Consider the following 25,644-nt stretch of genomic DNA (forward strand, 5'->3'; position numbering starts at 1 on the left):
ATATTTGATCATGCTTGATTATGTTACTTTTGACAAGGAAATATAATACATAGCTTCTTGCTGAATATTTAATAATGCAATGATTTTGTCAGGAATTATCTGATGATAGACATTGCATCCTCATGAGCGTGAAAAATGAGGGGTTGAGCGAGTAGATGTGAAGTTTAAAACATATTTCAAATAAATCATTTTCACATCGCTGGACAAGTTTAAAAAAAATGGTTTGATTAACAAAAACCGGAGGTTAATTTCAGTCCAGCCCACAAATCGGCCCACGGGATGTGCCTACTCCCGAAATGGGCAAACGACAAAAATTGTCTCGGAACGTGTCAAAAGCGCCGCTACCAAATGTTTGTGCATGAAGAGACGTGAGACAGCAAATTGCGTTCAAGCGTGCCTGTATTTCCTTTTTCGGACATCATGTAACCCGCAACGGGGGCGTACCATTACTAGGGGGGGGGGGGGGGGGGGGTGATACCATAATCCCTATAACACCAATTGTGCGTAGTGACTTGCATTAGGAACGTTCGTGGGGAAGAAGAAAGAAGAAGGAGACTAATAAGACCATAATAAGGTAAGCGGATCTGACATCTCGCAAGGTTCGCTGAAGTTTCTCCAAATGTGCTGACTTGCATTCGTTTGAAGTGAAATTGTGATCACTTTCCAATTTCTTTAACTTTTGCGGCATTTGTATTGGAGGTTCCACTGTAATATTTTCGTGGTCACGGAAAAAAATAAAAAAGCAAAAAAATCATTAATATTAGCTGCATATTTCTAGCCGTAAAAGATTAATCTTAACGACAGCTTATTAGTTAGCTAGAGGCTCCAACACCAAACTTTGCAACAATCGTAGAATTTCATAGACATGGAAAAACGACACCGACAATTACAAACCAAAACATGCACAAAAACAATTGCACACCCTGCATGTTAACACCAGCTTCGACTAAATAGAGGCGAACATCAAAAGCATTTTTCAGCCATCCTGCACAGCTGTCGCTTCAAATACGACGTCAGTGCGGAGAGGCGACGCGTGCCGCCACGAGCAGACTGTGCGGCGTCATCACACGCGTGGCGATCGCATGGAGCAAGCAGCGAGCGCGAGTACGCCGGCCTCCAACAATAGCTCCGTATATGCTCAACCGTTCGTTAAAACAAAAACACACACGCACACACTTGCATGCAAGTTCATCCGTCATCACATCGGCGTCGACCTCGCTTCCATCCCGTGCACGCAACTTTGGATGAGATCTCAAATAAAAGGTGCAATTTACATTCAGCAACCATTTGGATGGAAATGCGATACATTTTCAATTATTCAGGGAGTACATTTCAGCTTGATGCTGGGAAAAGCTATTATATAATCAATACACTCTATAGGGCCATTAATATTTGATGGCGCAAAAGTGCTTCCTGTCTCCTCGGACGGCTGGCCGGCGGTGTCTGGCGCTGCAGTCTGCCTCCAGCTCGGCAAGCATTTGGATTTGTCTGACGCGTCAAAATACTCGTGGAACAAACAGAGCTTTGCTTCACTCTTTATGAAGCCATTCTTTCAAATGCTCTCACGTGACGGTATTTCACTCGCGACAGTTATGTGAACAATTTCCTAAGTCGCCTCGTCTCGTTTTGACCTTTGTCACGCCACGCCGCGTGCTATCGAGAGTGCTGAGCCAGTGCGAGCTTCCCTCGCCTCGTCCGTTTTCGCCTCGCAATGCTCAGACAATCGATGTAGCCTGACTTGGCCGCTAAGAATGGAGTGTGCGGAGAATGCAGAGTAGACAGGATGCGGCAGGAGCCTCTGCGCTGATAGACGCGCTTGCTTGGCAGATACAAAATGGAGCCAGTGACTGGCGAGGTTTTGGGCTCACCGTTTTGGGTTGGCTGAATGTCGGGCAACTTTCATCGCAAAGGATTAGTTTTCATCGCGAGGCGGAGACTCCACAAACATGGTTTACGTTTGGTAGGATTAGGGCTGCGCGTTTGTTCAAATCTCCAAAATCGATTCGATTCGATTCAATTTTTGATTCACTTTGAATGATTTCGTAATCATGTACGTTTTATTGAACATGACCTGATCGAACGATAGATACATCTGCCTTCATGCTTGGTGGTGTTGACTTCACTGCTTCCGCCATTTTGTTTTGACATATCGCAGAAAAAGATGTTATTAATAGTATCCATGTATTCTTTTATTTATCGATATCGGGCTATGAATTGATTCAAATTAGTTTATTGATATTTTTAAACCCATTTAAAAATTGTTGTGATCATTTCACATTGGTTGGAAAATTTGCTACAATTTTAAAAGTCTTACCAGTTAGTTAGTGATATTTTTCGAGAAAAAAAACTCAACTCAATTTTTATCGTCATCGAGCTTTCATAGCAGCACTCAACACAAAACAATAATACAATCACTCACGAAACCACGCCCTTTAAAGTAGGACTGAATAATTAATCTGATTCAATCGACATCGCAATGTAGTCGAGTGTAATTTTGAAAGAAATAAAATGCTTGATTTTCGTTGGTAGTTTTTATTTTCTTGACGTATATTTAAATTTTAATAATTCACTTAAATAGTGTCAAGATATGTGCAGTGCTTAAGAAGTGCATTCCATATATTGAGACACAAAGTGATAAAATGTGTTTGCATGACTTTCTACCGCCTGTTTGGTAGACATTTATCAATTTGCTGGAGCAAATTCAAGTGAACGATTCAAATTGAAGCACATAAAGGAACGATTACATTTTAATTCCTGATCCATTTGCTTTTATTTAAGCGCAAAAATATATGAATAAATATAAACAAAATCTGATATTTTGTATGGTCACACATTCATTTAATGCTTGCGTTCACAAAAAAAAAATAAAAAGGAAGGAGACCTTGAAAAAAAAAAATCACACTCATACTGCCCTAATTTATGCTCAAACCCCAAGCATCATTTCTATTCCACGAGTCACTATTCAGTTATAAGACAAGCTTACCGTTCTTAACGGCATATATTTTATAAGTATGCAAGTTCCCATCATGTAGTGACAACAGACAAAGAAGCAGCACAGCGCCACAGTCAGAACCCGCAAATCTTTTGAGATGCATTCGATTGCATTTATGTCTCGCCTACGCCTTTCTTCTTCGGCGAACTTCACCGCCGTCTTGTGAGCTCCGAAATGTCTTGCAGGTCAGACGGATACTGGGCTGGATCAATTGGCCAAAGTCATTTGGGATACGCAAACACACGCACGCACGCACGCACACAAGCCTGCGCCTTTGTTGCACTCTCACCGGCTTGCCTCCAGTCTCATCGATCAGCATCTACTTTACCAAATGGATTCTTCTCCGCCGCCTCTCTTCAATCTGTGCGACTCGGAATAATAAATGTTCCTGAAGACGCGAGATGTGTATCTAAGCAATTTTTCATTAACTCTGGCTGGCCTCCCACTGCGGTTTTTCTTCTCTTCTTGTGACGATTCAGGCGTTCAGCGAGATCGATGGCACTTTCCGACGCCCCCTCGCAGCTCCCGGGTAATCAGCACATACTTGCGTGGGGTCAGAGGTCACGCCGTGACAGGATGAAGCGGATTGCCCAAGGGGTCGAACCGATGGGGTCTCTATTGATAACTCATTTGATGTGCATTTGCGCTACTACGATGCAGAATTGGCGCAGCACTAAGAAGAAAAGAATCAAATTACAAATGTCAAAACTGTGTTGGCTATTTTTATTGTGTTAATTTGATTGAATATATTGCAACAGCAAAAATAAATTAATAAATAAAACTGCAACTTACTTTTTTTTTGTACTTTTCCAATAAAATTAATTACTAATTCATTCTCATATTATCGGGCTTTAGTTTGTCAGTTGCTGTCGACTGAAAATGACATCACAGTTGCTCAGTGCGTAGATAACAACCAATCATGGCTCAGTTGTTTTCTGAAGGTGGGCCACGATTGGTCATTTTGTCACAACTGACAAACATGGACGTCCCTGAAATTTATTAAAAAAAGAAAAACAAAAAAAACAAAAAAAACTTACAAGTCATATTCCGCAAACGTAATATTAATCAGAAGGCTGTGTTTCGACTAGTGGGCCTGCATAGATTCAAATTCTTGCAAAAAAAATAAAAAATTGGGGGGGTGACGTTCCCTTTAAAATGACAACAAAGTACTTTATTCTCATAAAGTGCAGATTTTATTTTACAATTTTTTTCCTCATAAATGTAGCACTTTGTTTTTAACCATAAAATTATTTTCACACAAATTGTATTCATCTAAAATCCCAAATTTTTGTCATTACATTGCAGCCTTTTTTCCCCTCATAAAGTTCTCTGAACTTTAATTCTCTTTATTTTCTGATATTTTCCTCTTAAAATGTAGTAAAATAAAATAAGTATAACTAAGTATAATTAAGCCTTCATTGTTGAATAACGACAGGTTCGTTTGGCATTATAGTCTGACTTTATTCTTGTAAAATTCCAACTTGTAAATTTTGCTAATAAATTTACTAGTTTGCTCAATTAATATAAAAACTGCAATGACACCTTTCTCATATTATGCAACTTTGTTTGTAATTAATGATTAACTACTTTGCATAATATCGACTTTATTGACATTGAAATTAGCACTTCTCGTAAAATTTCACCTTCATTCTCATCAGATTGCAAACTTATTTCCTCATTTGTTATCCATAAAAAAAAAATATATATATATATATAAAAATATTTTATACCTCTTGAACCTATTGTTCAATAAAAATACGTTTATGGATTAACCTTTTTTTTTTTGGAGCGTCACACTTTTGCTCAGTTTGTCTATTTGAGGATTGGGTAAAAACATCAACAACCAATTTTATAAACGGCGACCAACAAGGATGATCAAGACCTGCAGTGATCTATTCATATCTGCTGTTTCAGTCTCTCGTTCACAACCACACAACACACACACACACGAACCCATGACACACAGACTGAAAGATTTACATTCTTCGTTGCTGAGGACATTTGTCCACTGGCTGAATTCCAAATGCGTACCGACGCATGCAGAAAATTGGTGAGCATCTTCACTCTAGAGATGACACTCCAATTTGTGCAGCTACAGTGATTGCTGCACTAAAGTTCCTCCTTTGCGAGGGTGTTAGATCAGCTGGACACCTGCCTGGCTGTTTGGCCACAGCCTGAGGCGTCGGGGGGGTGTGGGGGGTGCTGGAAGAGGAATTGAAGGGAAGCCAGGATTTGCCTGGCAGCACAAGTCCCCGTCCCCCCCGCCCCAGGCCTGACCTGGCCTCTCAGGTTCTCATCAAAGGTTCCCTGTTTTCACTCCTGCGCTCCAAACAGTCTCCCGCCTGATGACCCTTGCCCCGATTTCTCCATCCGATCCTGGGCTGCGCGTCAACACGGTGGCATCATCCACACAGCAGTCTTCCCCTGAGCCGCCAGCAAAGCGCTTCCCTTACGGAACATATTCACCAGCTTGCTTCACACTCAAATCAATGAGCAATCTCAGTCTTGAATTGCTGTTCAATTCGCGGGTGTGACGAACGGGAGTGATCGCTGTCACAGGTTTACGTTAGCACATAGTGGCCGATTGAGCAGGCTAAATCACAATCGCGTCCCCGACAGGATTCCATCTTGAATTTTGTGCCATTAACGAGCTGTCACATGTCTTACATGGATGGCCTCTTCAGTCATTAAACGTGTTTATGATGAATGAGTACTGTCAGCCTGGATGAGGCCTTCATCACGCTCACATTCATGTCACATAAAATCACATTTCTATTCCCTCATCGTGCAGAACGGGGACTTCAAAAATGGCCATATTTGGACTTTGAAGATTTTGGCGCATACGTGTCGACATTTCCTCTGAATACAACTGATTGCATCACATGGGACTCATTCAACATGAGAGGCTCAATTTTTTTATGTTGTTTAGGAGTTAGAAAACGTGAATGGTGCCTATCAAAGTCAGTTGTCAACGTGTCTTGACGAGGGGAAAAAAAAAAAAATCTAACAATTATTGGGCCAGCCAAAGCCATTGTGAAGCATCACGTTCTTACATCAAGACTTAACAGAGCAACAATCAATCATAACTCGATTATAAAAAGCCAGCGCACTCTCAATCAATTTATTACACAAACGTGTTATAAGAAAGTTGAGCCATCTCTACAACTCTCCATTTTCTTGACACCCACGTCACTCACCAGTCTAGACATCGCCTTTTAAAGACGCAAAAGTTATTATTTGTTATTATTACTACCTAAAAGGTTCATTGCAATTTGTTTGTGAGTGGGATTAGGCCAAAACATCCTGAGTGATTTGCATAAAAAATGCCCTCGACCCACTTTAATGCCATTTTGTTGCAAAATTTCTCTCTGTCCTCTTCTGAATTTAAAAGTTAAATAGCAAATTTTACTGACAGATTTCAGGCATGTTGAGTATCAATGGAGTTGTCAAAATGTGTGCTTATCCAAGGTGACATTTTCTTTCCTATGAGCTATTCTACTCTGCCCTGATTACAGTTTTAAGTGAGGTGATGGTTTATTATATTTCAGTTTACTCAATCACGGAGTAAAAATATCAGAAGTATCTTTCAATATGAAACGGTAGAGTTTCACGCCGGGCAGGGTTAAACCACAATATGATGGCATCATATTTGTATGGTAATTACCTTTTTTTTTTTTTTTCAAAACAGCTCTTTCATTAGATCATTAAGTTGAAAGTGTACCTGAAATTCGTTGAGTGTGCTCGATACTTCATTGCTATGCATTACGAGAACGAAACTGTGCATTAGAACAAGCAAAGTCCTTGACGAACAAAATCACCGCAGCCTATAATGAAACGTTCCTGAGTGAGCGTATGAGAGAGAGAGAGAGAGAAACAAACTCGTCTAAAACACCTTGAATAACAATTTTCAGTTAAATTCATAGCAGGTGTTCCAATTAAAAGTGGTTTGAGGCAGCGTGTGTTAATGTTGGCTTTGTTGAGCAGGTATTTATAACAAAGCTATAAACAGCCTGGAGGTGCACGATAAGAAGAAAACCTACAGCACAGCACTTACACACAAACAGAACGAGAGAGAGTGAGAGTGAGGGAGGAACACTGGCCTGGCTGTTAAGTAGAGGCAGCGTTCCTTCTAATCTAATCACTCCAACCCCCCCCCCCCCCCCCCCCTCCCCATCAGCTGCATCTCACACACAGCACGCCTGCATGCGTGTGCAGCTTGCAGCAAAGGCATGGAGCGAAATCACGCAAGCATCGACCGACGCAGTGGAGAATTCATTCCGTCGTCGAGAGTGAGACACGGGAGTGTGCGCGGTTGTTGTTTTAGTGTGCCGGCTCAGATAATCTGGTTATTGATTCAGCTCTAAACTGGAGCTCATATAATCAAATGGCTGCGAGGAAAAGGACAGCCGTCTGTCATGTCTTAATGGGTAAACAGTGCGATGGGGTCAATGAATAAATGGAAAGCATCGTGCACGTGTTGAGGATGAGACTGCAACCATAGTCGAGTGACATGACGCTTAGTTACTGAATGATTTAACACTTTAGAACGGACGGTGCCGGCCCAATCCCGAGATTAAAGGTCAAGTTCCCATCCCGTGGGAATCAAAATGGCACTCAGGGCATTTCCATTCATTTACGGTGATTTGAGTACGGATGGGTAAATGAAGCTTCAAATCTGCTTCATGAACCGGTTGTAGTATTTTTGGACTCCAGTAGATGGCACTCTCTGTTCAACATTGGGCTGATTTGCCATTTTTTAAACCCTTTATTTGAACCAACAGAGCCTTCTACAGGACTCAAAAATACAACAACTGGTTCATGAAGCAAATTTGAAGCTTCATTTTCCCATCACTAGATACAAGTGTTTGGAGTTACAAGAGTGGTCACGGAACAAATCTCAAGTCAAAGCACCAACGAACTGCATTTTTTCAAGTAGTGGCTTCCACTCTCAAAGACAGCATGTTTCAATTAGTTTTCACTGAGGTCTTCTTCCCCGTGTAACCCACACTAGGCATCGAGTCGAGCGCCACCCTTCTGTAATTTATTCAAATAAATGCTTCCCTTAAATAAATGCGTCTTGCAAACAGACTTTGTATATAAATCGATTGCGTTAATGAACATCCACGGCTAGGGCTGGGTATCGATTCAAATTGTCAAAATGTAAATAAATACACCCTTCTTTAGGACATATTGTAAGAACCAAACCTGCCCTCCAAAAATGAAATCTATGTGGAATCAAACACACCTCAACTCGTATACGGAGACGCAGGCTTTATTTTCAAAACACAGGCTGTGTGTCGTTCCACTCATTCTTTCCCCCCCAAAAATAAATGCCTTCCTGATACAGAGGCCTCCTTCAAATTGACTGGCGATCACCTGGCAGATGAATAAATGAAGAGCTTCCACAATGACTTTAGGAAGTACGGTCGTTCAATTAAGTACGTCAGTGCCTTTCCTCAAAAGGATGTACGATATCCGTCATTTTGACACCTGGCATTCGAGGAACTGAACACCTCTCGGGACTATTTAAGGAAATGCAGTCGTGCAAAATCATCTCCTCATATAGCCACCTCCGTTTTGCTCACAAGTCTCTCTCTTCAACCTTCCATAAGTGTTTTCACAAATAATAAATCCTGCCTCGAATAGACGCCTGATAGCCCTGAAAGTTGAGTAAATGAACGCCTCCGGGTCCTATCTGAGGAAATACGCCAGTCGCAACTTCAAACCTCCACCACGCCACATTAAAATTAAAACATTTCATGAATTTTAAGCACCCTTAGCGACACATCAGTCAGAAAACGTTCAAACCTGAATTTGCAGTCACTCCTGCAGCTCCATAGTCACTCTTTTCAAATGTTCAGCATGCGCAAGTCATTACACAATCAATTTGGAGTTTGACTCGAGAATTTAGACCGAGCACATCTTGTGTGAAAATCTAATCTCACTCTGTAACTTGACGGGAGAGTGGTGCAATCACAAATGGCTCTGACTGCAGCAGAGAGTGACACAGAGCGAGAGGTGAAGACACAAAAGCCTAAATGTATACCATCAGAGCTAACGGACGAGACCCGCGGCACACGGGCGGAACCATTAAGTGTGGCGCGCATTCAAACGAGCAGATTAATCCCCCGCGACTGCGGTACAGAGCGAGGTAATTGAAAATGCCCACAGGACACGATGTGGTGTTCGTATAGCGCGCTATATGGCACGTATAAGGCGACGTACGGGAGGCGGCGGACGACTGGCACGGTGCGACAGCGTGATGGCGGAGAGCCGCATGTCCATGAGCCAGTTCACATTCATCTTTCCACTGACCTCAACCGCCTGTTCGTCCCCAAACACGGCACATCTCCTTGGCAGGTGCTGCCGGTGTTTTATTTATTTGGTAGGAATGCCGTTTCCATCCGGTACGATGCCGTAAGGTAATACTCCTGCCCTTCAGAAAGGGAAGACGGTATTCTATGCATGGAAGTGTTTAGCCACCAAACGATTCTAGCTAGCTTGCTAGCCTCACATGCGCTACACAATCTCACCGTGCCAAGTGTACAATAAAATACAATACCACTTTATTTATGAAGCCCATTCACAACAGCTGAAGCTGTAACAAACAAGTGAACAGATAATTATGCACTCTTTATAATAGCATACGCTTTTTCACATCTTTCCAAGTGTGAGCTTTTTTTTCTTTTTTTTCAGAAAGAAAATGGCTAAGGAAGAATACAATACACTTGGTGTACATTCGTACAAACCCTGGATTTTTTTCAACAGAAGTTTGCAAGGCCATTTTGTTGGTAACAAAATACAGTGATGCCCCGAGATACTCACTGAGTTCAATTTCTCCTATCCCAAATAATGTTTCATCGTTTAAATGAATTGAAGTGCCATTCATTTGCTTGAGCCGCCCGAAAAAAAAATTCATAAAACCACAAAAACATAACCAAATAATATAATTAAATACCTTGCAAATATTTCAAACTACATTCTTTGCTTCAATTCAATGGACATTGTGCCACTTCATTTGATGTATGCACCATAGCCACCAGGGGGCAATATACTACATCTATCCATTCTCCAAGCCGATTCCCGCGCGTGCTGGAGCCTATCTCAGCTAACTTCAGGCAGTAGGCGGGGGTACACCCTGAACTGGTTGCCAGCCAAACGCAGGGCACACACAGACAAACAACCATCTGGGCTCACAAACACACCTCGGAGCAATTGAGGGTGTCCAATCAACCTGTCATGCCCTCAATATAATACAGATACATGGCTATATAGCTACATCGCAGCTCATCAGCCGTAGGCATATAAATTGCATAATTCACATAGGTTAAAGAATATATTGCCGTGATTATTGCTCTACCATGTCAATACTGTACATGTACCGCGGTTTGTGTTCAAATAGCCGTTGCTGAAAGGGTTAAAACACTGCAACACTCATGCTATGAATAAGACAGTCGATCATAATTTGCTAGCATTAAGCAATCCGATTTTAACGCAGTTATGTTGCTGTCTTGAATACACCCGACTACGTTTCATGTTGAGTTTGACTTAACTGGGAATGCCATAAAGGAAGATTGAAGCCGTTTTCTTTTGGAAGAATTGTGCTCTATCTGTCAAATGGCTGCTTTTGGAGAAGTGAGCTGCCATGAGACTGTTGTGATCTTGAAGTTTTGAAGAATGATTGCTCGTATCTCCAAGAATCCATATGTGGGGTCATTCGTATCCTAAGGCATCACTGTGTCAATATCGCATTTTTCTTCCGCTACAGCGTTAACATACTGATGTTTGCAAACAAAAATATTATTATGTAATTACTGTGCTATAATCAAACTACACATCATAGGTTTTTTGGGTTGGCTAGAACGGATTATTGGCATTTTCAGTCACTTCAATAGGAAATGATGATTTGACTTCCAAAAGTTGTCACAGAACAAATTAAATGCATATCTCAAGGCACCACTGCAGTTCTATTCCCAAACATTCGGTCCAGATTAAGATCACATAGCTTTGGCATATGCCCGGCTCAACTGGGCGTCATTGTACTTTGACCGTGACGTATGACAAGATGAGCTATTGTGTTGCAATAGAGAAGATAAGGCAAGCTCTGTCATGTGACGCCGTGTTTGTCGACCGCAATGTGTCCATTACCAACCACAATAGTGCCATTTTGCAGCATGTTCAGTTTCATGTTTAATCTATAATTCATCCGGCTACAGACAAGCATGAATGTTTAATATGTCGGCGGCAGCGAGGCCTGTCGAAAGCGTGACCTTGAAACGTCCTTTAAACATCATTCAGCAACAGCTCAGGGGCCAGTTAAGCTGCCAGCGCCAAACAACACGCGCAGACATATTCACACACACACACACAGTCTGTCTTGCGCTCACACGCACACACACACGCACAATCAACAAACAACCTGTCTGCCTGCTGATACTTTACGTCGCTTTCTGCTCTGCTTTTGTTTCCTGGGATGCAAAATGCAGATGAGACGAGTCAGCCGCGTGCGCGCAGTCTCGGGAGAAACTGCCACTCAAATCCAAACATCTGTATGAATAGCAAAACACACAGCGTACAGTGGAGGATGAGAGACAGAAGGAGCGGGGAGATAGAGAATGAGCAGCAAAGTGGCTAAGAAAGCTGCCGTTCCGTCTCTTCTTTTGCTATCTTTTGCTGAACAAAGAGCTATATACACATGAATACCTCTTTCCTCCCACTGTATTTTCCATCGGGATATTTATTCTGAAAAGCAGCGATGCACAACAAGGGCTCGGTCTTGTGTTTGCTAGTGGGCTGAGGCGCTAACGCTCCCCAGCTGATTATGTGTCTGTCTGTAGCAGTTTGAGCTGCTGCCAAAGGAATTAGGTCTCGTATTTGTGAACGCTGCCTCGCCTCACAGCAGAATGACTTTGCCATGCCTCTCAGATTCCTTGGCTTTTTGAAAATGCAAAAAGGAAAAAGGAAAAAAAAAAACAAAAAACAACATTTTAAATAAATTAAGGATGTCGCTGTGGAAGCCTATTAAATTTTCAATGTGACCGTTTTGTGAGTCTTCATGTGTGTTTAGTCTTCGCACAAAAGGAATATTTAAAAACCAAAGCGTGCTAATTGGGACAGAGATTGTTACAGCGGCTTCTTATTCAAACAGGCTTTTAGCTCATTAAATGCTTCCATCCAGCCTTTGTTCAAAGACATTTGGCACAGACATTTATAGTCAATAAAAACATTTTTTTTTTTTTTTTTTGCAATTTGGGAAAAAAAAAGTCAATGAACAAGAATAAAAAGTCAAAGCAAAGCTTCTTGCAGAACGCTAACGTGGCATTACTGCAAATGAAAACATTTAGCCGTTTGTTTGATTGTATCACATAGCCGTGGTATTTTCAATTCTGCTAAAGGTCACGGTTGTTTTTTTTGTTGTTGTTTTTTTTTTTTAATAAATCGTGAAGGAGCCACCCCACAAGTAGTTTGATGCAACAAAAACAAAGGCAAACAAAGGAAAAAGTCAATTGGATTGCTTTATGCAAAGCAAAGCAACAATACATTTTTGGAACGCTCCATTTTTTAAGTCAAGACAATGTATCCCGATGGAATCATTTTTTTTTTATTCGTTTAGCATTCTAAATGTGAAGAAGTCAACAACTCCATCAAGTATGAGAATCGTCGGAGATGAATTCATATTATTGTAAAATGGTCTTTCCATACAAATTTCTTCAATTCAATTTCAATAAAACTCAACAGTTAATCCTCTTAAGGCCACACACAGTTGAGACTGAAACAACAGCACCTCTGCTGGTAGCAGCTAAGTATTGCACCTCGTTGTGCCTCCATAGCCGGAATTAATCACATTTGTATTTCACACAATTGACATAATTCTCAACTATTAACTAATCTAATAAATTCCCATTATGCCAATACTCAATCGTGAACATGAGAAAGTGACAATTTCAAAGAACATAAGCACCATCAAATATCTCTGCGCATCCCAGAGACAAAGACATCGTAGGAAATCAGCAATAAAAAAAATTGACTTAACAAAGTCACTTCGCAAATTTGAGTTAATTTACCTGCAATTTGATACCAGCGTGAATCTACGTGATAGTCGTCTACATAATTTGCACACGAACTCACCACGAGCTACATCAACACAAGCACACCGACTGCCGTGACACGTTTTTAGGGAAGTGCGATCTTCCTTCCCGCGCAAACCGAAACTTGATGATTGCAAATGCGAACGTGCCACTCAACACATTTATCATTTGTCAGTCAAACATAAAGGAACGATGCGTTTATTTTGTGTCCGTTCCACTGTGTAATATGATAATAGCAACAGGAGGTATTTTTAATCACATTCAAGTTGAATTTGCGTTAAATAAAATACTCTGCACGCATATACCGCTTTTTCACTGTGAAAAAAAGTATAAATATATGTACCAGCATAAAAGTTATTGTATATTTTATTACACAATACTACATTCTATATGCGTTTTTTTTTACTAATAGAAATTTTCCATTCTTATAAATGTCAATTTTAGCTCTTTGTTTGGGATAAACGATGCTTCTCCTAAATGGTTCGATGTCCGACATGATATTTCTGACTTTCATTCCTGCATTGTGGACGATCACCTTCCCACATCACGACGATCTTACATTTCTCTGATCTTCACTCACGTTTAATTCACTACACATACATTTGCCGGCTGCACAGCCGCTATAATAAATTCCTGACACACCCCATCCTATTAGCATTGATGTGTAACCTTGGCGCTCACCGTGTTCCGCCTGAGGGTAATAGAGTCACTGCATGTTGCTATCCTTGCATGCGCGCGCGTGCGTGCGTGAGGTGATAGCTCAGGCGCCCCACTGGCTCACATCTGAAGGCTCCAAAACACACCCTCTACACTGATGACTTTTAACTCCTTCTTTTTTCCATTTTCACCTTCTCCTCAGCTGCATGTGATGTAGAAGCTCTCTGTTCGGGTCCATCTGTCCGGACCGTTTTCTCCCTCCATCAATCATGTGCTGCTGCTAAGCATCCATGCCTCACTAAACTGCAACGCTCTTAGTGTCCAGGGTCCTGGTCAACAAGCTGAGTGGTGAGAGGGGGGCGAGGGGTGTGTGTGGGGGGGGTGTCTGATTAGCATTTTGATTGCATCCAATGAGATGAAGCCAGCAAAATACACAACCAAACATTTACTTGCAAAATGCAGATGGATTAATTGTAGTGCTGCAAATGTTCTCGCTGGCAGTCTGCTGCTCTGTAAAAGTCATTCTGCAAACAGAAGGATGCCTCCAGAATGTAAATCGTAATCCTATAGACTCGGGCGCCGACAATTCGTGACGCGGTTTGCGCGAGGAAAATAAAACTAACTGGGTGACACCTGACACTTGAGGAGACGTGCGAAACAAAAAGCACGGGCGGTCGTCGTGTAAGTGAAGGTTCCGCCCCTTTCTTCAAGGTGATGTATGATGACTAAATGGATGCAAAGTTGGAAGCCGAGCAAAGTGCAACGCGTACTGTACGCATAAATGCTGCGTGCACGTTCATTCACACAACCATCATCATCTCACAGCATTACAAATTGTAATCCAGGGGCGTGCGCCGAACTCAAACACGCCTACTCCCGAGTACACGAGCAGCATGACGGATAACATGTCTGTCTACTCATCTCATTAGCATGGGCTACTTTGCATACATGCATGTGGAAGAAATAACCAGCGACAGCTACACAATGCTCAAGTGGATCACATGCTTGCAGGTGAATATTTCAAGACGGATGCAAAGGCAGGAAAAGCTTGAGAACAACACAATTCACCCCTCACACGCCGTCGCCTTACACCTGTGCACCTTCTTGCAGACTGCTACGCACATCTTCACAATGCTTTGCGCAAATCACCCACCGAGGGAACTTCTCCTTCTTGCGCAAGTTAAACAACAGTGAGAAATACGTCTTCAAATGCATTCTCGTCGAAAACAAACAAAAAAAAAAGAGTGAGCGACTTATAACGCAGCGTAATGGCAAGCCTGAAGCTTTTTTTTCCCTTACCATCTTAAACCCATTCCACTCCATTTGGGAGACGCGGGTGCTTGTCTCGCGATCTTCCTCTCTCTCTTTCGCGCACTCTCTCTCGCTCGGATTCTCTCTTATTCCCCGCACGCAGCAGCTCACGGCAAACGCTTCCGCCGAGAGCAGCTACTCAAACTCAGCCCTTTCCTGTCTTAGTTTGCGGCGAGAGACTTTCCGCTTATTATTCTGATCCTTCTTCTTCCTCTTTTTTTCCGAGTCTCAGTGGCGAGCGGAGGTGCGCGGCGCAGGCATCGCCTTTCTTCCACAGATGCTGAGAGCGGAATGATGAGCTCGGATGCGAGTGCAGCCTCCCCTCCCCTCTCCTCTCTTCTCTCACAGCCACCCGCCCACTCTCCTGGACCCCCCCCCCCCCCAGCTCTCTCCGTGAATCTGCCATTGGCGTCTCAGCTTGCCCGTCAGCCCCCCCCTCCCCCCCTCCCTCGGCGTTAACACCTTCGGCTCTCCGGCTGGCTCCGAGCCCTCGTCGGCACACGCCAGCCTCGGCCCGCTTTTTTTTTTGGCAGAGAAAAGGCTTTTTGGAATCCCAGCAAAGTCATCAATCGGCGCTCAGCTGCGCGCCTGAGTGGAGCCGGGGCTGAGCAACGTGCAGCCCCGGGTTCGAGGAGAGTGATTGCAGCCTCAGGCGCTATGCTAATAGGATGCCTGCACAGCACTGTGTATATAAATGAGCTATTACCGAGTGTCCTGTGTACATTTGCATCGATGTGTGTACAGAACTGCCTTCTGCACATTTAACGCCAAATGGCTCTTTGAATGCATTGATTATTAACATTGCAAACTTTAAAATGTCCCCACCAATTCCATTCGCCACTTATAGGAAAATGACCATTTGCATTTACAAGCACTTTTTACAATCCGATCAATTATAAAGCAAGCAAGTGTAATAGTGCTCAGTTTTGAACGATCAATTTAACAATATGTCTGTTATTACAGTTTGTGCTGGTGTTCAAAAGCGCTGCATCACGCTAAGGGCTTCTTGTGAGATGGGGGGGGGGTATTTGCAACATATCTCAATATGAATGTAACCGCAACCATTAACAATTAATCACGGCTACTAAAAGTGAGCTTTATTCATTTTTGTAAAAGCAAAACAGATAAAACCATCGACACTTATTATTCACATGGAATAGTTAATTGATGATAAAGAAAACGACAACTGCAGCGCTAACTATCAATTCACTGCACACGAGGAGATAAATAAAGTGGCGAACAGTGTAAAGTCAACACGTCGACATCTACTCACCATGACCATTCTTGATTTAGTTTCTTTAAAATGTACACGAGAGGAAAAGTGCAGACGCGTTGGCACGTTGTCGACAAATTATGCAACAGACACGCAGCCGAAACACACACTAACACACACACATACAGTCTCAAAGTATGTCAAGATTGGAGCATCCATGCCGATGGAAAGATAACACGCACACAATCCCATTTTTTTTGTCCCTCTAGAATCAGCTAAGGGATGTTTGGGAACTGATAACAGGCGGGCTCTGATTGGCTGACTGCGGAAACATGGGAGGGGGCAGTGGCGGCGGCGGCGGTGTGCTCCTCCGGGCTTCAAAGAGGAGAGGATGCACACACCTTATCAGTGTCATGAGGGCACGTAACTATTCATGAAAGATTAAGCAATCAATGTGGGCAGCCGCTTCATCAATAACAGCTGTAAAATCTAAAGAGACCCAAACAGGAAGTGGATACAAAAATTCTGCTTTTGGTAAATAATATGCTGAAATTTTGTGGCGATATGTGGTAAGCAATCACATTAATAAATGTATTATTATTATTTGGGAGCTTCAAAACTTTTTGTTTCAAACTATATCAGTTTGAGTACTCACAAATACTGAGTACTGACCTATGTAGTACCTTTGATATATACAATTTAATGTAAGTATAGCGCCAACTACAGTCGAGGAGGACCAACTCATTGTCAAGATTTGTTTTTTTTTTGTTTTCCTTTTCGATCCGATATCGTCAAATAAGGCCGATATCGCCACGATAGCGATACCTGGTATCGGTACTGGCCCAACTCTTAGTTACTATGATGTCTCTTTCAAAGTGGCTGTGTTTGGAATAATTTACTAATTACAATATCGGGATTTCAATATAGCGGACAACATAGACATCCACTCATTAGTCAAATGAAAAAAGATATTTTTGAGCCACATCACATTGTATTGTGGCAAAAATTAAACAACACCCTGGAAGAAAAAATAATTTTTCCGTATCAGTGCAATGCAACATATTATTGATTGATAATATATAGACGATTGATTGTTTTCTACTTTGTAATTGCCTGCAATAAAAAATGATATGTACTGTGGCCAGTCAGCATTGTTTTTATTGTGGTGAGCGGTTCTGGCAATGTTCCGATTTTGGCACTCAGCTTCACCTCTGAACTCATTAGCCACTTTGTAATCACAGTCATTAGCCTCGGTGTCACCGCATTGTTTAAAAGCAAAACAAGCGCCTTCGTAGTTCTCCTTTTACCTCCCTTGTTGACTGGAGAGACAGTTAAAGAAAACACACATGAGAAGTAGTGCTGTTTTGAACAATGCATTGCTAATTAGCGGGATTTCCCGAATTCAAATGACAGAGAATATTGCTGAATAAGGAAGGATTTCCTAAAGTGTCCTTCAGTAAAATATAATAGCAAAGAACAGGTTGCAAGTTTTCATGTCTCCGAGAGACAAGAAGGGGGAGCTCTTGCTTCCTCTACAAGGCTTTACCTGACAGGCAACACTCTTCCGATGAGCACACTTTACATCCACACGCATTCCTTTCCACTCCAAACAAACAACTACATTTACAACCATCATGCGACATTTGCCGCTGACAAGTGAGTAACGTGTTCTTTTGTCACATCGATGCCAACGCATTAAAGTGGAATTCTTGTCGGTGATGGACAAGTGATGACGAAGCATCCGACTGTGTGCACATCAGGGATGGGCGCGGTGGATTGATTGATTGAGATTGTGTATGAGGGGAAAAGTGTAGTGCCGTTAAAATTTTGCAATTATTTAAGGCCCAACTAGCAAAAGTACACGCTCTGCTTCCAATAACATGTCACGCTCATGCTTATGGAGCGTATGGCAGAGGCTATGACTTCAAATAACAAAAGAAGATCAAATAAAGAGAATATTTTAAAACCAGCGCTGTTGGACCAAACGTCAGCATGCCAGCATGGACAGTCCACCATTGACCTCTCCAACCTTTTTTGTAAGCAACATTTAGCCAGCCAGCCAAACGGAACCAAGCGCTCGACATCGAAACCATCCCGACTATGCCTTCAATTAGACACAAACACAAAAGAATATACTGAAGACTAATTCCTCAATTTCAAAGTAGATATATCGTGTCTGGAGATAACAGATTGTGCGCTACATAAAACAAGACGACACAACTCAACACGTGGGGCCGGTGCCGCTCGGCATAAAAACAGGTCTAAGTTGCGGTGCAGGTGGTATCGCGCTATTTTGGCGCAGGCCGTGTGCTGGATTTCATCGTACTTCTTTCATAAATATAAGAACGATTTACACCAAAGCAGCCGAATCAGTGTAGAAATCAATTAATTGAATGCTTTATTTTTTTTGTCATCATCTTGAATAAATGCATTTGCTGCCACCGGTCCTTCCCTCCCGTTAAATGTTAAGCAAGCACCCACGTTGTGCATTTTTAAAATCTTGGAAACAGATTTTTATTCTTTGGCTTTTGACTCGGCATGACACTTGAAATTGTTTTATAAAAAAAATAATGGGTCAAAAAGTGACCAATCCAACTTTTTGGATTATTTGTTTTTAAAGTTGCGTTGAATTGAATAACAGTCTAAGCACTGATAAAAAGAGTTGTTTTATACAAAGTAAAAATTAATTCTTCTTTTTTGTTTTTTAATGAAATACAAAAAAAAAACACCCAATCCTTTGGGTTGTTTTGAGAGTTATTATTTGACCCAACATTTTGGGTTAGATAAATACCCCAAAAATCTTCTCCAAAAATAATCGGAACCAAATAGCCTTTTATTGTGGTTTGCTCGCCACATTATCTCCTTCGATTCAAATTCGATGACAATGCGGGACCGACATTTTTATAGGCTGTGAAAGTGACTGCGGCGACTTGGCTCGAAAACACAATCCGCTCGCGCTTCCCTCTCCGGTCTTGTGTTAGCTTGCGTGTTTGTCACTCGCAGAGATGAAAAGATGAAACGGTGTTGCTGCCATGTCCTAGTTGAGGCTACACGCTGTGCCTTACAATATTGCATATGGACAGATGGAGGGAGCGCTCGAGGTAGCCCATCAAGGGCATTTCTTGTGCTTGGAGCTTACTGCCGTTACACGGCGGCCTTCTCTAAGTCAAGACAAGTGCAATTCTCCATTGCATGTTTATGCATAAAATTAGCAACGCAGATGCAGAATGACAATATGACATTCCAAGTGCTTAGTGTTCATTTGTAATGACATCCAAATGTATTGCCTCTGCTCTGCAAGAGCTATTTTTAACGCTTGTTGGTAGTTTTCCATGATGTCGTGAAACTGAGGAGAAAAAGAAAGAACGCTTGGTGGTCGTTTGATTTCTTACTGACTTGCTAGCAACAATTTTTAACATGAATTCAATTCAACTCAACCAACAACAAGAAGTACTTTGGCAGCGAGTGAACAATTTTTCAAATAGAGGGTTCAAGCACTTTAATGACGAGAGATGTTGGAAAACAAAGAGTGGAGCAACACATATAGATGGACAAGGTAACGGTTCTGATTGGCATACGTTCTTTATCCTCTGCAAAAAACAACTAATATTACTGCAGCTTACTGACGAGTTGTGACCCTCTCCAAGTATATTCGTATGTCTGTCTTATACCACACCACAAGTAGACAATTTTCTCATTTTCGATTTTATAGGGGAAAAAAAATGGTTTTGTTAGTCAAGATGGAGCGGATTAATGGCATTTCCATTTATTTCACTGCGGAAGGATGATTTGAGTTATGAGCGTGGGTACCACACAAATTAAAATTGGATCTCAACTTCTGTTATATTTCTTGTTAACAAATTACACACGTGAAGGGTCGTACTGAATTTATAAAATAAATGTTGAAAAATGTGAATCAGCTCTAGAATGTTTGGAAATTTGAAGGCAACATGAACAAGCCCATTCAATATAATATAATTTGCGCAACTACTACGACTACTCTCATCACCATGACCACCAGTACAAACCATTACTCGCACAAATGCCACATATAAACACAAAACATGAAGTGAACAATAAAATTCATTGTTTTTAAAACGCTTTTGTGGCTTCGACCTAGTATGACCAGTCGTACTGCCAACGCCGTTCAACTCCATCTCTCTGACTCTCATCCACAAACACTCCAGCCCTACAAACACACGCAAAGCTGCGAGCACGTGTCAAAGACAAAAAAAAAAACAGCACCCAACACCGGAGCACAAAGTGTCTGCCAGTCTCATGCCGTGAGAGGCGGAGCGCTCGGGCTTTAAGTGCTCGACCTCACAAGTGTGCTTCAGCCGCCGCTTGGAGCATGCTAATTCGCAAAGAGAGAACTGGCTAATTGTCGTGAACCGTCCGCGCCCTTCACTCTGCCCTGCCTCTTCACCATGAACCCCTCCTCGTCACACACCTTAATGGATTAACCGCGCAATGTCTCGTTTTCAGTCTCGACCAGCTTCGCAAGGATTCCTATTTGCTTTCGCTTACAAATGTTGAATATGCTGGCCTGAACGCCGATTAAATATGCCGCAAGCATGTTCTTGTGCGCCCAGGCACAAAACCCGGCCAGCCAATATGTAGTTTTATGATAACGCGGGTGAAAAGAGGAGACAAATAATAGCATACGGGCGTTTATCAGATTTGAATATGCAGCGATAATTGTGAGCGCTTTTTTTTTTTTTGCTTTGGCTCCGTGTTAACTGTCACACGCGCCGTGTTTCAACACCTGTCTTGCGTTTCTCCCCGCATAATAAGAATTTCAGTTTAAAGGAGGAGAAGTGAAAATACCGGCTGAGATGTGAAAGAAGCAAAATAAAGAAAATACCTCGAGTTATTTCTCGAGAGAATGCAAAACGATGTAATCAACTGCCAGGCAGCAAAAAGTACACGAGTGAATCCAAATCAAATTTGCACTGATGGCCGCACGCAGCATGCGAACAACGCTAAATGGCAAACTAGAGGTGGGCTAATGAGCCTAATGTACGGATTTTACAGCCTCACAACACGGATGGCCCGTCTTGATTTGCCCTTCAGAGAAACAGTAGATTTAATTGACCTTAACGAGTGAACGTGACAATGACAAGATTCATTGCACTGAACCTCATAAAAAGCCAAAATATGTCCTTGTGGTTTTGCGTGCACAGCTGAAACCTATCATGATTGTTAGTCGTTGTAGCGCTAATATTATTTATTTAGGCAACCGCAGAGCAGAGAGGAAGCTGTCTGTTAAAAAAAGGGGTGGAGCCGGATTTTTGGGCTTCGTTTGGCCGCGTTGGGAATTTGGCAGGCCACCGTGCGCTCCGGTGGGCGTTGCGGCTAACAGAGGGCGTTTCATTTTGTGCAGACGAAGAGGATTTCATATATTTCATTCATAAATATGACAACGGTGTATACATTGAACACTCAGAATCGTTGAAGAACTCAATTAATTCAAGGTATTATCATATAAAATTGTCCTATTTTCAAACCAAACCCGGACCGATCCAAGTGCGCACTTGACTGACTGGACTGACGCATTCATCTCTCCAGGACATCAAAAATAAACGGGCGCAACGTAGCGGCGCAAAAAACGCAGCAATTTGATCGGTGGAAAAAGACGCCATTTGCGCATAACAAGAGCACGTTTAATAGTGTGGAAGGAACACGTTTAAACACGAGAGGCAGCTGGCAAAGCTCTAAGCCGAGAGACTGTCCCTGCCTCGAGAGATCAACGGGCTCGCCATTTGACTTCACGTACTTTAGTGTGGAGGAAAAAAGGGGAGCCACGTATTACGGTAGAGACCTTATTTGTTTTGAAGTGGACAACACATCTGGCTTTGATTAGAGTGGAGGTCACTCTTTTTTAGTTGCAGTCGACGTTTATCGTATTTTCCGGGCTATGAATCGCACCGTTTTTTTATAGGTTGGTTGGTCCTGCGACTTATACTATGAAGCGACGTATCGATGAAAAAGATGTAATTTCACAAACAGCCACAAGAGGGCAATCTGGATTTATAACTTGTTATAACTTGCCTTAATAGATGAAATAAAAAATGACCCGTACACAATTACGACTTTTCTCTTTTTTTCTACCTCATTATTGTATTTTGGGGCTGCTTCGACTTATACTCCGGAGCGACTTTTAGTCCAGAAAATACGGTATACGTCGTCATTGGTCTCTCAACGCACCCCTCCTTACCACTTGGTGCTTCACAAGTAAAACAATCACCTAAATGAAATTAATTCTGAGATACACCAAAAATCATTTACTTGTGGTACCAGGCTGGCCATATTCCATTGGAAAAAAAAAAAAAAAGCAGCAGCGGCAGCACCACTATTTAGCAACGCAACTCTACGGAATACTTTAGTTTGGCTGATCCCAAATTAAAATCTCGCAGCACTCTCGATATTTGTGCGCTGCTTAGCTCGGCTCTTCTCGACTTGCCCTTGAAGGACGGATTGAGTTGTTCTTTACAAGCTGTGGCAGGCCAAGCATATTTCTGGGCTACTCAGACTGATGATGGCCTCTTTGCTGGCAGGTGTCCACCCACTGCCGGTAACAATCAACAAATGAGAATTGCAGACTTTAACTTGTCCGTCAGTCCGGAGGCAATCTCAGACATCGGGCGGCTATTAGCACGATGGAGCAAGAGGTGCACAACACTCGGACCGTGTTGTTGACCGCTGATGTTCGCTTCCGCGTTGACTTTTTAATTTTTTTTTATTTCCATGAATCAACGGCGTGCACAGTGCGGATACTGATGTGAGGTAATTTCATGGTCCAAGGCACAGCGCACCTGCACTGCTGTTGTACATTCAATCAAAATGCCTCTCTTCTGTCTTTTCCCCCAAAAAAACAAAAAAAACAAAGAAAAAAGCCACGTGGTTCTGCTCTGCCGCACTGGCACCGAATTCAAAACCACAGCAAATGATGTTAAATTATCTCAGGATCACAGTTAACTTCACAGTGAGTCATCAAAGCACTAAACGGGCACTGTTGAGGAAATAAAAAGGCAAGCAAAAAAATAAATAAATACGGTGTCAAGATCTGCCAAACGCGAAGGCACGTTCTCCGCCCCACAATGACATCCATTCTGACTTAAAAATGAAAAACAGGATCAAGACGTCAAGATGACTTCAAATTGAACATTAGCGAGCCGAATGGAAACACGGCGGTGTCTTCTGCGCTGACCGTGAGCAAATACATTTGACTTTGTTCAAAATGTGAAGTAGCAAGGCCTCCTACGGGCGGCCGTATAACGAGCGCCCTCACCGAAGTCGTCTTAAATGAACGCTATCAAGGACGAGTAAATCTCAGGCAAAGTAGCCGCTTTTCCTCTTCCGTCCGCCTACATGCCGGCCGGGCATGGCGAGCCATCAACTTAACCCCCTCTGTCTGTGTCGCAGTGCGTGGAAGAAACTCCTCCTCAGATCACAAGTGAATTCTTCATGCTGATCCCGGATAGAGGCTCTACGCTACATTTGTCACAGCCTCTTGGAGCCTTCGCATTAACGCAAAGCTGCTCGGCGAGAGAGACTGCGGCTTTGCGAGCGCCACATGCGACTGTCACCGGAAGCGTGTGATCGCTGCAGCAGAAATGGTGAGATTTTAATGAGGAAAACCACAAGCTATTGTTGATGTTTTCGGTTTTTAGGATAGCTGGACGTCAAACGTGCTGGAATGGTCACCAGTCGGTTGTCCTCAACAAACAGAATTGAAACATTGAAAAAAAAGAAGTCTGAAGTCACGTAAGAGTTCATAGTTCGCACCACACTAATCGATTAAATTCGATACACAACTGTCCGATTCGATTTTTGATTCTCGATTCGCATTGATTGATTTACGATTCAATCAAGGATCAATTTGACTTCAGTATGGAAGGCATTCTCAAAAGAATGCAATTCATACAAACTTCTTGCTGTTATTAAAAATATGAATATTTCCATTAAGAATTGAAGCCAATGAAGTTCCATTAATCATGTGCGTTTTATTTAACATGATTTGTTCTTCTTCCAATCTTTAAATGGCCTCGCCCCAGCGTACCTCCCTGAGCTCTCCACCCCTACGCACCGGCACGCTAACGCAGGTCTGCGGACCACATGTTGCTGGAGGTACCAAAAACTAAGCGCAGGGGGATGGTGCCTTTTCTGTCGCCGGTCCTTCCCTCTGAACTGACCTTCCATTGAATGTTAGGCAAGCCCCCTCTCTGTCCACTTTTAAAACTCATTTGAAGACACAGTTTTTATTCTTATTCGATTCAAGATGACTGTCACTGTTTTTTGTGTTTTCATTTGTGTTCTAATTTCCCGTTAATTTATATGACACCATATGGAAAGCGCTTTGTTACAGTTCCAGCTGTTGGGGAATGCGCCATATAAATAAACTTATATTATATTGTGTCGTACAGTCGTCATGCTTGTTGGCAGTGACCTCATTGCTTCTGCCATTTGATACACAACTTTTGCATGAAGTCATGTAAACTCAAAAAAATAAAAAATATCGATATATGGTTTTATGAATCGATATGGCGCATGAAAAGGAAAATCGATTCAAATCGATAAATCGATTTTTTTCTTTTTATAAACCCAGGTCTACTCACAAGAGTGCAATTCATCAAGGTACAAAGGGTTAACTCGATGCCTCTTTTGCTTTTTCAGTCCGCATTCCCAAAGTAGGACTAGTTTCACAAAGCAAGTTAAAGAATAAAATCCAGAACAAGTTAAACAATTCAATAAGCAGAAGACTCCAGCATCAACACACATGTTGCCACAAGGTCAGGTGCTTTCTCATTTTGCTGTTTAACTTCATTTTCAACACTTTGACCTTCAAGCTTCCACTTCAGCGCTATGCGAGAATTGCTTTTGCGTTTTAAGGACGAGATAATGGAGGCTGTAAGCAAACGTAAATGAAAGGTTTGCAGAGGCGCCCAGAGAGGCTTAGCTCGCCATTGGCTGTTGATTCGAGCATGTGTGTTGGCACTCAGCAGGTATTCTCGACAGGATTCTGCCGGATTATTGTCCATTTGGACAGCAGAGTGTCCGCAGCTTGGGGTGACATTCAACTTGGTTCAACTTGAGCCACCCGGCAGCTCGCAGCCCGACTGTCAGCTGTCCGTACACAATGTATGCTTTGTGCCGGAGGACGTAATGCGCGTTTCAACACGGCGTGAGGTTACGTGCGTTAGAAATAAGCAGCGCTTCGACTAAGATGTATCAGTGGAGAGGACTAAAGTGCAATTTGGAGCAGGGGGGAAACGAGAGCAGCCCGTTTTGCGTTTGATCCCGGTCGGGGTACATCCACGCTCACAGGGTGACTGCTGGGGTCCATCTGGTGGAGGCTTTAATCAAGCCGCCCACGCACATGC

The 25,644-nt window shown here is 42.4% G+C and overlaps 1 protein-coding gene across 7 annotated transcripts in view; it reads right to left on the reverse strand.

Annotated features, from left to right (window-relative positions):
- The window catches only part of elavl4 (ELAV like neuron-specific RNA binding protein 4), an 85,106-nt gene that overhangs the window by 52,274 nt on the left and 7,188 nt on the right, over positions 1–25,644 (reverse strand). For 2 of the 7 annotated variants that reach the window (XM_088312865.1, XM_088312864.1), the window contains exon 1: positions 15,037–15,319. The exons of the other annotated variants lie outside the window; for them this stretch is intronic. In XM_088312865.1, the coding sequence (XP_088168991.1) occupies positions 15,037–15,060 (24 nt within the window). In that variant the 5' untranslated portion in view covers positions 15,061–15,319. Of the gene's footprint in view, positions 1–15,036; positions 15,320–25,644 lie in introns of those variants that run through there. 7 annotated transcript variants of the gene reach the window in all.

This window comes from Idiotropiscis lumnitzeri, chromosome 13, assembly GCF_059441095.1.
Source record: "Idiotropiscis lumnitzeri isolate Australia: NSW breed Sydney's pygmy pipehorse chromosome 13, RoL_Ilum_1.0, whole genome shotgun sequence".
NCBI classification, from domain to species: Eukaryota; Metazoa; Chordata; class Actinopteri; order Syngnathiformes; family Syngnathidae; genus Idiotropiscis; species Idiotropiscis lumnitzeri.